The 17,054-nt window shown below is 36.5% G+C and overlaps 1 protein-coding gene across 2 annotated transcripts; it reads right to left on the bottom strand.

Annotated features, from left to right (window-relative positions):
- Positions 1-10,052: 10,052 nt before the first annotated feature.
- Positions 10,053-16,721, bottom strand: CBLN2 (cerebellin 2 precursor). Of its 2 annotated transcripts, none has more exons than XM_043979358.1 (5): positions 16,252-16,721; positions 15,735-15,820; positions 13,791-14,457; positions 11,024-11,143; positions 10,053-10,738 (listed from the first exon to the last, which is right to left on the bottom strand). In XM_043979358.1, the coding sequence occupies exons 3-5, from the start codon at positions 14,151-14,153 to the stop codon at positions 10,541-10,543; spliced, it is 681 nt and encodes a 226-aa protein (XP_043835293.1). In that variant the 5' UTR covers positions 14,154-14,457; positions 15,735-15,820; positions 16,252-16,721; the 3' UTR covers positions 10,053-10,540. The 2 variants fall into 2 exon arrangements, with proteins under 2 accessions (XP_043835293.1, XP_043835294.1); XM_043979359.1 differs by lacking the exon at positions 16,252-16,721 and adding an exon at positions 16,004-16,143.
- Positions 16,722-17,054: the final 333 nt, after the last annotated feature.

Below are 17,054 nucleotides of genomic sequence, written 5' to 3'. Positions count from 1 at the left end.
TCATAATGTGTTTTTAACTCGAGATGTCTTGATATCCACAGCTGTCACATCCATCGCATCCATATGAATAGATACAGTCAGCTGAAAAGAATTTATTAAGCACTTCAAATGTACCAATTAATAAATAAATTCTTCTTAAGTAGCAGAACACTGAGGAGTACATGTGCTTTTATATCATTTGATGGCAAGGTTATCTGATAACATTGTCTGGTGAAATCACACTAACCCTCACTAAAACTGCATAATATGCCATGAGTGCTTTACTTAAGGAATGGTAACTTTACCAGCTTTGCATTTAGGGCAGTGGATTTAATCTATTAAGGAGTTTCCTGCGTCTAACCTGCTAAATGTAACTTTTCTGACTTGAGGTTAAACTTAAAGGTTCACTAACAGCTTGAAAGAGTCAATTTGCTGGATCCCAGCCAGCTAACATACTTCAAGAATTGTATTTCTTTCTAAATACTCTGAGACTGTATCGAAGGAGATTTATGTATTTTTTAAGAGCCAGGGAAAGAGAAGTAGGAAAGAAAGAGACAGAGACAGAGACAGAGACAGACAGAGATAGAGAGACAGAGACAGAGAGAGACAGTTATATCTTGAGAAAATAATAGGAAGTTGGTTTGTTCATTTTATTCTCAGAGTTATGTCAGACTGTCTTATGTCTTTAAAAAGACCTTCACAAAGAGAAAACTCTTCCTTTGGCTATGGAAGTGACATTCTTATGTTGTTCTTTTTCTCCTGCACAGTGCTGAATACAAAACAGGGAGTATCTCAGTGTTGATGTTTACTAGATAAAGAGGTGTTAAATTTAAAAAAAAAAATTGTCATATCACTGGCAGAGATGAGAATGCAATTTTTAGGTTTATAAAATAAAGAACTAATGAGTAAATTGTCTTTCTTTTTAAAAATTCTCACAATGTTATGAGACAATATCTAATTAAAGAAACTAATCATGACAATGTAAATTATATACTTTTAAGTAATTTATGCTTTAAAGTAAAATTTCTTATTAAAAATAAAAAATCCCAGGTCTATTTCCTTAATGCTCACCTGACAGTCATTCTCACATCTAGAGAGAAGACAAAATAAACAGGCTGAACTTGGCTTATTCTAACTTGATAGGCTAACTTGAACTTGTCAAAGAATTCTGGGAAATGTAGTTTGAGATTCTTTATACCCTTGTTATTTAAAGCTTTGTTTTCTGTGTGGGGAATTTTTAAAATTGATATTGAATGTAAAAAATATGGACATGAGAAACTGTTGCTCTAAGTAACACTTCTGAAGTTTTCCACTTATGAAATTGTCTCAAATTATATTTAGCAAAACAAAGCCATGTTGCCTCATCTTTCCATAATTTGATATAAGTTAAGTCCCATGGGACCTTTCCCAGGGCTAATTTACATACTAATTATGCCACAGTTTAAGTCACAGCAGCAGCACCATCTATTGGAGAGACGATCATAGTTAAAAAGAGAAACATTCATGCTAAGTACTGAAGAATGGTGTTTGTTGCATCCTATGTTGTAACATAAGGGATTTATTTTCTGATGCCCATAGGAACAAAGACTCACTTCTGAATTCCTGTATTTTAGAAGTGTCATTGTGCTATTGCCATTATATGGCAGTTGCCTGGAGATGTAATCATTTAAACAAGGATAATGAAGCATTTGAAAGGGATTGGCCTGGGGAAAAATACACCCCTAATGATCACAGTCAATTATTTTATGCCTTATGCCTACTGATGAGTAAGGAGTTGTGCTTAATTCAAGAGATTATAGACCCTTGTCATTTGTGTGTGTGAATAAATTCAAATGAAGTAGAGAAAGAAATAAGGTTGTAATTCACCAATCTCATCTTTCTTTCTACAATTAGAACACCAGATGGACAAATTATTACCAATGTTTTCTAATCTGTCTTAAGATAAAATGGCAGAGATAAAAAAAATAATAATAAAAATAGGCTCAGTGATGTGGAAGAAAGTCAGCAATAAAGGCAGAAGCTGTTGACACCATGGGTAACTCAGTGCTGCCTTATTCTCAGGAATGATTACAGGTTGGCTGTTGAAATTGGAAGAGAACGGGAAATGGAAATCAAACAAACAAATTATTCTGGATGTAAAATAATTTGTTAACACTTTGAACATAGTCTGGGAATGGATCCTTTAAAAAATACAAGTGAACTTTCATTCCTTAGCTAAAAGTTTTATTTCTTCATTTGTCTTTATACATACATATGCGTAAAAGAGACACTATTTTGATAAAACAGGCTTGTTTTCATATCTTCATTATATTGTGGATTGTGATAAATTTTTAGCTTCAGATTTATTTTCATCTGGTATATCTTGAATCCCCTGCTTATATTGTTGTTGTTGTTTATACATAGACCTAAATAGGAATCATGAAAATACAATCTCTAGAGTTAACTTTTATATTTTAGAAACAATGGGAAATATGGGCATGTTTTCTACTTTCTCTGTATTATAATAACAGCTAGGGTGAATTTAAGTATACTTTCAAAACATTTTATAAATATACTATAAAATTTTATGTATGTTATTATTTACAGACAAAGTAATATGGGTATGTGTTAATATATACACTATAGGTAAATACAAGATGAAAAATTCACTTTAGTTATTGGCTTTTTTCATAGTATGGTTCTAGTTTTGTTCATCAGTTGGGGTTTAATTAAACAGTTCAGGATCATGGGGCACACAATTAGGCCCTAACCAAGGAGTATCTGTAATTTTATGGGCACTATTGCTGGCAATATTTAAAAATGGGGTAAATCTGATATTAGTTTGAGACTATGACAAATGTTCAGTATTCAAAGTTAATCCAAAACAGTACATCTCCTTTATGCGAATCCTCTATGGATAATGGATGAACAATTTCATTTTCAAATTTGATAACAATGTTTTGTTTGTTAATTAATGGTGTGGGTGCTAAGAAGAAGGGAGATTGGAAGAATTATTTCATCTATGTGGGAAACTTTTTTAATAATTCCTTCATATGGCAGGGACCTGATTACCTTTAATATTCATGTTTCTGTCCTCTGGATGTATACTCATTAAGCCTGTTGTTTGAAGTCATTTTTACATTAATTTTTAACTCAAGCCTCTGATGACCAATTTTGAGTACTACCATTAAAGTCAGAGCCCAGGATAAATTTCATTGAACCCTAGAATGAAAAGCATAGCTAGCAGATTGTTAAGACTGGAAACAGTACCAGGTGGTTTGGGGTTTTTTTTAAGTACTTCACATCATCTTAAGAGACCAGTGTCAGAACTTTAAATTAAGCTAACAATATACTGATGTTGGCAAGGAATATGAATGCAAAACAAGAAGGGGAAATTTTAAACTACTTTAAAGCATAAGGGGGAAAATTATAGTACTGATGTGCAGGATGAATGAAAAAAATTCATAATGACAGAAGCGAGAACAACTAATATTTCTCCCATCTCCTCCAAAGTTCAGTCCTCTCCTCTAGGGAGACGAGTCTTTGGACGGAGTTCAAAAATGGTTAACAGAAAATTGAAACTCAAAATAAATCAGGAGATAATAAGAGAGAATATCTTTTGCCTTCAGGTATTTCTAATTGCCAGGCCGAGATGAACTATATCTCAAAGTACTCAAAATGGTAGATGTAATTGTTGTGTTTCTGCCTATGATATATATTTTTTAAAATTCATGATAAAAAGGAGAGATATTGTAGGGCTGGCAGTAGGAAAAAAAGGGCCCACTATTTTAAAACGAAAGGCTTCCACTATAGACCATGAACTGTCTTCAGTTCCTGACAGAATTCTATAGTGAACTATTAAAGGGTTGCTTTGTGAGCACTTAAAAAAGAAGTGATCACTGAGAGTCAACATGACTGAGTCGTAAAGAACAGATTAAATTAAAATAATGTACTTTAAATGGTCATAACACACAGGCAGAAAAGGGGAATACCATAAGGATATCTGCATTTTTTTAATGTTGACACTTGATAGTGGCTTTCATGAAATAATGATAGACAAGATAGACACTTGAGGTGGATGTTATTATAATTATAACTAGGTGAACTTGGTATAGTTTGGGTGATCAAAACCACGGACTTATATTCAATAAATCAGTGTTGATCTAGAGTAAGTTCTCTGCTGAAATAAGTGTCAGTGAAGATGGAGATGGTGTGCTTATAGATCTATGGATGAATCAACATTGGATGACAGTCATGATCCAAAAAGACCTTGTTACTCTAAAATAATAGACCAAAGAAATAGGATGAAATTTAAATGACAATTTTAAAGATTTGGTGTGATTCAAAAACTTAATACAATAAATATAGGATGGAAAGGATATGAATTAGCAAATAATCATACCTGTGGATTTTAATGTATAGCAGTTCCATTATTAACCTATGATTTGACATGAGGAGCAACATAGTTAATGCAATTTTAGACTTCATAAAGAGAATATTATATTTTAAATCATCTGACAGTCTCACTATATTCCTTCCTGCTTGGATCATATATGGAGTGTTGGGATTAGCTCTAAGTGCCACATTTATGAAAAACATTAACAAAATGGCTCACATCTAGAGTAGCATCATAAGATCATGAACTTAAAGCTAGAAAGGACCTTAAAGGGTATTTAATTCAACCCCGTCATCTTACAATTAAGGAAACTGAGGCTAACAGATGAGTTCAAAATCATTATAGATAGTTAATGACAGAGCCAGAATATGACCTGACGACCTCTAAAAAAGAAGTCAGCCCTCTTTCCACTATGTAACAGGAAAACACAGATAGTGAAAAGCCCAGAAAATGCTACCTGAAGATTGGTTAAAGGAATTTGGAATGTTTAGCATGGAATTGAAAGAGTTGGAATGGGGTGGTTGAAAATTGTCTTCAAATAATAACTGTTTTTTACATATTTGGATGATTGTTATGGAGAAGTATTTGATTTTTTTTTCTGCTTGACTCTCAAAGTGAAAGAAATATGAGCAAGGAGTAAAGGTGTAGAGGTAGATATATGATTATTTTAGGGAAGACTTTAAAAATAAGAGCAATCCAAAAAAAAAAAAAAGAGCAATCCAAAAGTATAATCAGCTGCTTTTATTGGTAGTGAGTTTTTTGTCACTAGAGGGTTTCAAGAAAAGCCTGGATGACAATTTGTCAATGCAAGTATGATTAATATTCTTGTTCAGGTACCCAATGAATTAGAAGTCCCTTGCATCTCTGGTATATGTGATTATCAGTAAAAATAATCTTTAAAAATGAGCAGGTATTTCATACTCACTGGCATATTGCCATTATATTTCCTCTTGAAAGTATGACTATCAAATTACCCAAATTGTCAAATGATGAAAATATATGATCCAAAAATGGGAGAGATGAGATATGAGCGAGACTGAGGCTGCAGTGGCAAGGGTGCAGGGATGGCTGTGGTTTGTTAGTAAATGACTTCTACCAAATTATTCTGGGGCAGCTCAAGTGCAAAGCAGCATTTTAGCTCTAGGGAGTCACTGCTGCAGGCATTAAGAAGAGGAAATGAAGATTTCTTTTCCAAATTAAGTTGTCAAGAAAGCTCATTTACACCACACAGTGATTGTATGTGGGTGAGAAGATGATGGTGATTTATAATGATACAGACTGGGAAAGTTGTTCCAGGGAGGGAAATCTATAACAAAACCCACCTGGGAGGCTTATCCAGAGCCCTGGGGTTACCTACAAAAAGAACAGGGCTTCGGTCCTCAGAAATGTCTAATCACCTTAAAGTGACTGTGGAAAAAAAGGAAGATCAGTTTATGTAAGATTCATCATTTCACAGTGGCTACATACTACTATGACAGATGCCTTCACAAAAAAATTGATAGAATTCGACCATTCTAATAAAAGTATTTGGAATTCTGATCACACAAAGTCTAAAGAAGAAAATTAGATTTCAGAAATTCTAGTAATTCAAAGGACTTAAGACCTGATCCCCTCTTTGAATAATTGATCATTTACTGTTTCATTTCAAAATTCCAGATTACCTCAGTGCCTCGATTTCATATTTATGTAACAAATGTGGTCAAAATCAGTCAACTTTATAATCTTTTATGGAGAAAAACCCACAAAATGTCAATCTGTCATATATAAAAAGATATCTCACTTAATTCAGTCAAAGATTTCTTTTTTCATGTGGAATTGTTCCACCAATATTTGAAGTTGTATTCTCTTTGGTTTGAAAGCTACTAAACAGTGAAAATATGTTAAAAATTCCTTGAAAAATTCCTTGATTACTGCCCTTGATTTATGAGCAAGTTTCAAACATTGTATATACAAAACATGTATTTTCTTTTTCAGTTTTTAACATCTCAGTACATAAAGGCAAACTCTGATTCATTTTTTTTTGATTTTTTTGTCCTCCAAAATCATTAGTGATTAGTTAATGCATTCATAAGCCTAGAAAATTCATAATGGTGGTTCCATGTATTATTTACTATTACTTTTGCCTTTTATTACACAGCATATTTAATGTAAATATTTCAATACACATGAATGCAACTATATGGTAGTTATGTTTTATGGGCAATGGAATTTTATCTGATATGAACATTTACTCTTTTTCATATAAGATTCAACTCAATTGCACTGTTGAAATGTTTATCAAGTGGCATAAAACCTGGAAGATATAAAATGGCAGCATATGAACATGATTGAATCTAGTCTGAAATATTTTACTTCTTTCTATAAACCTGAACAACTTTTATACCCCTTCTCCCTTGCTATACTTAAATATATACATATATGTAATGATACATATAATAATAATACATATATAGAAAGTCATTACTTTCCTTTGTAAATATCCCTATATTCTGGGAATATATAACTTATATTTGTTTTCTTTTGTATCTTTATTAAAGAGTATAGAGCTATTTTGTTAACAGATTTATTTGACAAACTAGAATACATTTAATTTTTCCTAGTTATTAGAACCTTTGTGAATTCATTTATGACATATAATACAAACTGGGCAATAAACTATATTAGGGTTTGAACAAATTTGGTTTGTACATATTTTCAGAAAAAAATATATATATACATATATATATATATATGCTCAACTGAACTAGGATTACCTAAAAAGCATTTTTCCCAAAGAAGTAAATAATGCCATGTAAATTATAAAGAGTGCTGCTTGTTTTCCTATTGACATTCAATATGGAATAATCAAGACCAGCTTTTGCTCTGGGCATCAATGGGAAGGACAACCATTAAAAAGATAGATCATGTTGAATAGCTACAATTACATAGAAAAGAAATGTTTAGTTTCAAAATAAAAATAAGTAATAGAAACAATAGGCAGTAAAGTTTTAGGTAGGACTTAAACTGAATCAATATACTTTAAAATAGAAAAAAATAAAGCCTTATTATTATTGTTGGAAACAAGGATTTTGTTTCCTCTCATACATAAGGGTTAACATTTATCAAATATAATGTTCAACATAATAAGCTTTGATCTTTTATGATTCATACAACTAGGCCCACCAAATCATGTCATCTTAATGTTTTGATTTCATTCATTGAAGGAAAAAAGCTTTTTTATTCTTTAGTGTAGGTGCTAAGGAAATACAAAAATGTCATGTGATATAACTATAAATTAGTGACTTACTCTGATGTGACAAGTTAAGCATTTCAATTCCTAAAAATATAATAATTTATGAACAAAGCTAATAGAGGCTCAAAGAGTTAATATTATATACAGAAAGGTAGAATTTTGCTTTGAATAGGAAATGATCTTTTTTCATATGTAATAAATTTTGAAATTTTTGAATGGCATATTAACACTTCTTTTCTACAAAAAAAAAAGACATCTTACACTACCAAAAGAATATAAATCATAGAAACGAATGACTGATCTGTTATTTAGAAATGTACATTATCATATGAATTATTTGTTGCAGTACACACTTCAGAATCTTGTCTTGCCATAAAGTAACTCTTGGGATTTTTTGAAGGTTATATATAATCATTTCATCTAAAGATTAAATTTCCTAACCAAATAGAAAGAAATACTGATGAACCATTTTCTTGTCAGAGAGATGAAATTATATCTTCCTCAAATAAAAGAGCCTCAGGTTAGAAAGATTAGGAATTCAGGAATTTTAAATTTTTCTAATTCAAGATAAAGTATAGAAATCTGAATAATTTCTCTGTTACTATATTTTGATATGCTAATTTAGTTCTTATTTTCTATTGGCCAATGAAGCTGTGTGTACATATTAACTACTACAAATACTAGATGAAGCTGGTTCAGTTAAAAATTGAATGATATGAAACATTTTAGCTTTTATTATTTGCATTGCCTTTTGCTGAGACTGGCTATTTGTTTTGAATTCAACATTGGGGCTCAGGCAATGGACACAGAAAAGGGACATACATATTAATGGTTGTGAAATAGAAAATAAAAATCAATGTTTTGTGGCTGCTTGCATTGCCTACATTCATCTTGAATGCTTTTTCATTTATTAATTTAAGTAATCAGTTTAGCAAAAGTATACTGTGAAGGAAGACCACAATGTCCATGAAAATTATCTCTCTGATGAAGCTTGCTTGCTATTTTTAGTGGACCAAAATCTATCTACTGAGTAACAGTCATTTCAGATGTAGCTCAATTCCCATTCCAAGTATTCCCACAGAGAAAGCCCAGTGGCAAACAGAAGGAAGTATTAGATGAAGTACTATATTCTCTGGGAAATCTCTCCTCCCCTCTACACTTATTATTTTAACTTGAGTCCATGATCATCCCATTACCATTGGAATCACTTTTCTGTCCTCAAATTCACTTTTCTTTTTAAATTTATTTTCAGCTATAAGTTAAATTTATTATGAAAGCACATTGCCCACCAATCAAAACATCTTGACACTGATAGTTTTTTCCTCATTTATATGAAATATGAATATACATATATTTATGCATATATGTATGCTTCCAAATGTACATATATATCCAGATCCAGCAGTAGATCTAAGCAGATATATATATATTCGAATAGCCACATGAAGCCATCAGACAATTGCCTGGGCATAACAGAGTACAGCTCCTCCAAATTTCCAAAGCTTTTCCAAAGTCTTTCATCCTTGACCCTTACATAGATGCAGTGGGAGAAGGGGGAGAAGCAAGGCAGACATCAAATCCATTTATTTTGAATTTTAAAGTATCTTCAACATTTTGGTTACAGTGTCGTACAGTGGAAAAATTGGCATTCAGCTTGAGGTTTCAACTTTTAACAGGTTTAAGATCAATGACTCTTCCCTGGCATATAGGAGACTGCATTCATCCATTTCCCAGATGGTCTCTCATATAAATAGGGGCAAAGCTGAGGTGAGGATAAACATCAAAATTGTTCTTGCTCACATTGCCTTTTTAAACCAAGCATGGTGTCACCTGGATGTTCCATTGTCAAAATGCACCTTTGTATGGCAGGTCAAATCCATTTTATTTAGACTGAAGGAGAGAAAAAGCTGGTTCTGTTGACTTTAAGGTGGTGCTTCAATGTGTGTATAACCACAGGTGAACCAAAAACATCAAAATGAATAGCTGAAAAGACCAAGGATTCACTTGGTAATGCAAAGAAATGATGTAATTTAGGACATTTGGTCAATTCATATCATCACAGCCTCCACTTTTGTTTCTAGAAAAATCAGATCTAGTCAGAAACTTCAAGTCCCTGAATGATTCCAGATTGTAAATCAAAGGTCCAGGAATCTCAGACCTTTGCTCTTAAATGCATCTGTGAAGATCATTTTGAAAGAACAGACAGAATTGTCCATTGGTTATCATTACTCTGATTTACAAGTATATGCTTTTTGTCTTATTGATCAATCTAGCTTACATATTTTTCAGCACCAAAAGAAAATAAATTAAGAAAAAACAGGGAAAAGACAAAAATATTAGTAAAAATACAAACAACACAAAACAAAATTGGTTATTCCAATCGTGCAAAATTTGCTTCTCTGTATAAAGCACTTCCTGACACAGTAACGTCCATAATATCCCCACCCCACTCCCACCCTTCCCACCCAACCAGAAAAAAAAAAATATACAGGACTTAGACTGAAGCCATTCTTTTTCTTAAGGCTATACAAACACAAAAAGAATGCATTGCAAAAACCCTTCTGTAGGTGGTAGTTTCTTCTGCCCCTTTTGGCAAATCTTGAGGTCTTAGTTACTTGTCTCATCAGGACAACAACAAACAAATAAACAAACAAAAAGGTCAATGATCCCACCAATAAGATCCAAAATTACAATCACAGGTACAAATTTCCCAGGTCAATAATTTCATTTCTCCTAAAACCACTGTCTTCTAAAACTAATGAGAGGAGCAGGTTCCAGAGGAATTGTCAATATTCAAAGTAAATATTGGAATTTTTGGAAATCATTCTTCTACTGCAATAGTCTGACTGGATGGTTGGTAACAAGTTTCACGTTCTGGCAAGTTCAGGGTATTATTAAGTGATGGATTTCTGGGTCCAGACCACACCTTGGGCTCCAACCCAGGGTGCCTGCATTTAGAGAGGAAAGACCAAGAAGCCAGAAAAGGTCGAATATTTCCATCCTCCCATGAGGTTACCCCTTTCTAATTTGAGGTGTACTTTGTCTTCTCTTTCCATGTGTAGCAAAACACCATTGCTAGCAGCTTCTCTGGTAACATCCTGGTCTCCAGCAAATGCTGAAATCACTGGGTAGCCGTTTTGCATTAAACTTACCTAAAAAGCAAAATGACAGAGCTTAGTTGCTTATCTGGCATATGAGGGCAGACTTTATATTGTCCTATTCTGTAGTATCCTTTCCAGCCCATCTGTCCATTTAGCCTCATTCACTGAAGGGGCACACTGGATAGGAGGCATTCACAAACTTCCTAACGAATGCTTCTCCTTCCTAGGATTAACTATACCCAGATTTAATTAAAAAACAAAACAAAACGAAACAAAATAAACAAACAAAAACTTCTCAAAAGGGAAGGTACAAATGAATGATCAAATGCTACCCACCTGGATAGTTTGTCTGTTATAGACTTTGACCACATGGAAACTGAAACTATAAATCCCTTTTCTTGGTGCTACAAAAATGCTGGAAGCAAGATCGAAATGGTTGCCAATGTTTACTAATACCTGGAGAAGAGAAAAGAACAAAGCACCAAAAGCAAATCAGGTCCCTCCTATACCCAGCCCCCACCCACTCTTCCATTAGCTATAGAATGGCAGGGTACCAGAAATCGTCGTTCTATAGCCAGGCCAGAAAGGAGATAGTAGAGGAATTAAAATATCCTGTTTGGAAAGAAGTTGACTTCAAAGATGTGGAAATAAGGCCACAGTTATTGAGAGTATTTATAGTATGCAAAGGGAGCAATATGTGACAAGGACCAAAAAGAACTAAACCATAATTCCTGTAAAAGGGAAATGAGAATTAGGCAATGAGTAATTAGAGAAGCTGCAAAAAACTGCTGGTTAGGATAAACAGGTATTATGCTTTTGTAAGTGGATTACAGTTTAAAGGCATTCTTTAACAAAACAGGGTTGAAAGTGGTTTGGAAGAAGGCTGGTACAAAGGGGAGGATCTAGAGCCTTGCTGAAACTAAAGAGATTTGAATAAATAAGTAAGGTGAATTATTTTTTTCCCAGTAAGAAACATTCTCCTCCTACCAAGATACTTGTCAGGATAGGGAAATACTCATGCACTGAAGGACATACGATAATAATGATAATAGCAATGTCCTTCTGAGCAACAGTATCATTCAAGATCCAGTGAACTCACACCAATTACTTTATTTAAAGAACCTTTAAAGGGGATATATAGTCATACTGTTTTCAAAATGCTCCCAATATTTGGAACCTGAATCAAAAAGGATGATCCTGTAGAAATTATTTTATTCCTTGTCTCAAGCCCCTCAGATTTAAATAAAACAGCTTTAGAAGAAAGTAATAAGTTTATATTTTCTGCGTCCAGAGGAAAACAAAACAAAATATGGCGTTTAAATCTTAGTTAAAAAAATAACACCTTTCAAATGGAATACCACCTGACATAATCCCCCACCCCTTTTTTTGGACCAGTTCAGCTCAATTCAGAAGAAATTCTTCACTTAGGATAGAAAAAGCAGATCTCAAATCAAGGTGAAATGCAGTCAATACCATTTTTGTCAATGGCTTATGAAGCAAAGTCTGCATCAGACTTCATCCACCTTCTGCTCACTCAAAGCCACTTCATTTCCTAGCCAGCTGCTGAACTAGCTCCCTGCACAAACACTCAGGGGTTTTATTGTTAAGAGCTTTTCAGAGGATGGCTATTCTCAGCCCTCCCTGGAAAGGATACTTTCTAGAGAAAGAGAAAGAAAAAAAAATGAAAACTCAGCATCTTAACCCCAACCTAGCTATATATCTTTCTTTGCTTCGCTTTATATTTCAGGAGACAAATCAGAATATATTTAACTTGATTTGTGGAAGTGGATGGGTAGGGCTAGAAGTTGGAGGTAGAAGGTGTGCTTAAGATGAGGAATTAACAACAAGAACAACAAAAACAAACATGTGTTTCGTTCCCTTGGTTTCCATTATCCAGCCTGAAGGATATATTGGCTTCTCTTTCCGAAATGCAGATTAAACAAACAAAAGAAATGTTCTAAAAGAGGATGGCATTAAATGAAGTTACGAATCTTTACCAAAAAAAAAAAAAAAAAAGACAAGGTGGTGGGTTAGAGGAAGTGGGAGAATGTCCCTGTGCTGTAATGATAGTGCCAGCAAGTTGGTTAAGTCTGATTCTTTGTCTAAGAGTATTTAACAAAACGGTAGGATAAATGAGGGTACAATCTATGAACCTGTCTACTGTGGGTAACATACTTGGAGCAAACAGGAAACTTAAAGTTTTTTATGTATATATAATAATAAAAGTTATATTTCATCTGGCAAATCACTGAAGAGAAATCAAGGAGAAATGAAAGCATGAAACAAAATAAATTCTGCAATCATGGTCTTGCTGACTGGACCTTATCTTTGGATCGTAGTGCTTTGAATTGTGTCAGCAAGTTACTTTAACCATTTTAAGATTGCATTTCCTTTTCCGAAACCAGAAACTTTAGGATAAAATTCGGGGAAACACTGCTCCACTCCCCTCTTCTAAATTCGCTCCTAAACTCCAACAACAAAAGATATCCATCAATAAAATTATAAGAGCTAGACACGAGAATGGGTGGTTGAGGGGGGGCGGGGAGTTAGCCATAGACTAAGTTGGTAGTGTTTCATAGCGGATTAATTTCGTAATAAGAATTCTCTCTTAGCTACCGCATAACATACAGAAGCAAAAACATTCAGCACAACCAAGAGAGCCCTCCCAAAGTACACGTACAATAGGTTTTTGATTAAACGGCTTAGGAAACTGAATAAAATATGTTTTACAGTTATTTTCGCTTCCCTATTAGATTTTAAACCCGCCAATAGTGATAATGGAGGGGGGGGGGGCAGAGGTACAATGTGGAATCAGAGTAGGTAAAGGTACAGAGAGAGATAGACAGACAAAAAGAAACAGACAGAGACATACACTGAAAGAGACAGAAAGAGTGGGGGGAGGGAGGGGAGAGACGAACGGACGGACAGACAGACAGAGACACACAGAGAGACAGAGAGAGTGCTCCCAAACAACCGAAGTGACTGACTAAAGCAAAGCATTGTGGCATGTAAAACTGTCTCTGGACCTTCTTTCCCCTTAGTCCCACCCCACATCCTAATTCTTGAGGACCAAATGTTGGGCAGTCTGGCTTGCTGGGCTGACCTGGTCAAAATAGATGGTCATGGTGCGGTTGCTCATTTCAGATGGTTCGTGGTTGGTGCTCCGAATCGCGGAGAACGCCACCTTGGCACTACCAGAGCGCACCGAGATCCCCAGGGAAGATGTGACTGCGCCGTCCGCGGACGGGCTGGAGTCGCACACCACCAAGCACTTGCCCTCCAGGACTATGGGCTCAGTGTCGTTCTGTGCCCGCACAGGGCAGCCTGCAGGCAGCAGCAGCAGTAGCAGGGCCAGCGCCGCCACCAGGCAGTAGCAGCAGCCCGCTGGCTCCCGCAGCGCCCCCCGCCGCCTAAGCCTCGGCATAGTCAGCAGCGGCCAGTAGGAGCCCCGGCGAGGCGCCGGCATCGGGGCGCCAAGAGGGGGGAAGGAAGGCGGGGATAGGGGAAGGGAGGGGATGAGGAAGAAATGGAGGAGGAGGAAAGGGTAGGGTGGGGGAAGGTGGGGAGGGGTGGGGGCTGAGCTGCTCTCTTCGATGTTTCTCTCCCCCTTTATTTTTCTGAGAAGCTTCGAAAGATGCTAGGGTGGGGACAGCTAAGGAATGGGATGGGGGAGGGGAGGGGAGGGGAGGGGGTAAGCTCTTCTCTCCTCCTCCCCTCTTTTCCAATGGTCAAGGCAAAGGAGAGTCCTCAGAAAGTAGTCAGAATCCAACCTGTCAATGACAAAGAGAGAACAAAACCTATAGACACAGATAACAAGAGATTCAGAAGAGGGAAAAAGCAGGTGAGGGAGCTTCCCCAACATTCCCTCCCAGGACACACATCTTTCCTTCCCACTCACTGTGCACCCATATCTGGTCCCAGAGATTCTGAGAAACATTCAGTTGAAATGGAAAATGTATCACTGACTGCTTCCCAGCGTAAACGAAAGTGTGCTTAAGTTTTCCCCCTCCCCTTTATCTTTCTGTCACTTTGTCTAAGCAAAGCTAATCTACAAGGATACCCTCTTCCCTGACCCTTTACACCCTATGCATCCTCATTTTCCAGGAAGAGGAGAGGGAGTTTCAAGAGAAAGGTTTGAGTGGGTAAAACACACACACACACACACACACAAACCACCTAAATTTCCTGATATCTAAATTTCAATACAATTGTGTCTTGAAACCGACACCACGGAACCCTTTTCCTTTTCCTTTTCTCTTACCTACTTACCCTCGGTCTTTGTTGTTTTTAAACAAATAATTGTAGCAGGCTTTTAGCAAATCTTTTATCTGTTTTCCCTTTAAAGTATGGGTTTTGGGCGCTCGTTAGAATGAATATGATGAAAAGTAAAGGGGGGAGGGAAGCCACCAAATTCATTTCTCACCTTCACTAAAATTAAAAAGTGATCAGAGAATGTCTTTGCTACCTTTAGCAACCCTCTTTCAAGATCTCTGTATTTCTTCCCCCAAGAAAAGCGCAGGTGAACCACAGTCACTAACCTCCTTTTCCAAGCCTTTCCGAGCTTGTTTCAAACAGTGAAGCTCCCCTCTTTCTCTCTCTGTCTCAAGCCTATCTGGAATTCTAGAGAACCCCTCCCTCGTCACTGATAACTTACGCTTCGATTTGCACTTTTAACCTGTTTCCCGGCTCACTTTAGCTTCTGGGTTTTTATGTGGACCCCTTTTCAACCTAGGCAGTCCATTTCAATACATTGTTGAGGAATGAAAAGTGGAGAATTCTACCTCTCTACTACGCCCGCCCAAGCAACTCTTCCAGTATTCTTTCTAAGAAACCGAAGTTGCTCCTCAATTGTTACCCTTTGAGTTCCCATAAAAATGATCTCAATGATTTTCCCAGGCTCTAAACACTGGGAGTGTTTTCCTAAGACGGTCTTCATCATATAAATAAATAGGTAGATAGATATATAGATTCAAGAAATAGGTAAAAGGATCCAGAAAAGGGAGGGGGAAGGAAGGGGTGCAAGGGGTGGATCTTGGTGTATTGTTACCTGGTAAATCCATGTTAGGAGAAAACTGCTGGCTAGGTAGCTGTCCGTAAACTTGTATTGCTTAGAGAAAATGAGCCGAGATGGTGCTGGCAGAAGAAGAGGAAACCAGAGTCATCTCATTCTCTCCCGCCCATTGCCAATAACCTACCCTTCTCCCCCTCCCTTCCCCTTTTACACACATATACACGCACCCTCACGGCCTCAAACATACTGTACACACGTACACATGCTATACACTACACAAGGGAGCTACTTCTTATCAAGCCGACCTTTGGTCCTTATCCAAGTGGCCCTGGGCTCCCTACAACATGACCAGGTAGCACATCTCCTTTGGTGCCCCCTCTTCAGTTTTCTCCATGGGCCAGTCCCTCCAGTTTCCTGACTGCATTGAGAACAGCTGGCAAACGCCCTGCAGTAGCAGCATCAGCATCGACTCTGTTGGTAGCCACCGCCACCGCCTCCACCTCCCACCTCCCAGCCCCAGCCCCTCCCGGCACCCCCAGGGTCCGACTCTCACCCAAATACTCGGATCAAATTCCTCCCAGAAGGTGCTCTATTTTTAAAGCCGTCCCCAAGAAAGGCACAAGTAGATTCAGTTCTCTCATTCCTTTTCGACTCCTTCCTTTCAAATCCCCTCCAAGTTTTAACCCTGAATCGTAGGACAACTTTCATAATAAAGATATTGTCCTTTTCCCCCCTAAAAAAAAAAAAAAAAGGAAGTCAAGAATTGAGAGAAAAGGGGAACAGGGAAGAAAAAGGCACAGGATTTTGCTGGCTTAAGCAAAATGGTTGGGAATCCCGAGCCTGGGAAATGTCAGATCTTGGCAAGGCTTGAAGAGGCGCAACCCTCCTGGGTTCATGTGTCGGCTGCTTCGAACCTCCGGACTCATTGCGCGCGCTGGCAGTCTCAGCTTATTTATTAAAAAACCTGTTCAGAGCTCTCGAAACCTGGGCACCCACACCAAGCTTCTGCGGCTGCATCTGGAAGCAAAACGCCACTCTCTAAATATGGACGTAGGGCGCCACCTAGGGGTTCCGTTCCGTATCCTACCTTCCATCACCTAAGCAAGGGAGCTCTGATAGAGGATAGAAAAAGTCTAAAATAGAAAGGAAAAAGGGGTCCAGAGGATACAGAAGGGATTTGCTGGTTGAATTATTTAACGGCTAAAAGATGCTCGGGAATTTGACAGAAAGACATATATATATATATATATATATATATATATATATATATATATATATATATATATATATATATATATATATATATATATATATATATATATATATAAAATCAAGCTTATCATCAGTTATTATTAT

Source organism: Dromiciops gliroides, chromosome 1, assembly GCF_019393635.1.
Source record: "Dromiciops gliroides isolate mDroGli1 chromosome 1, mDroGli1.pri, whole genome shotgun sequence".
Classification (NCBI taxonomy): domain Eukaryota; kingdom Metazoa; phylum Chordata; class Mammalia; order Microbiotheria; family Microbiotheriidae; genus Dromiciops; species Dromiciops gliroides.
This window is presented reverse-complemented; position numbering and strand designations above follow the sequence as displayed.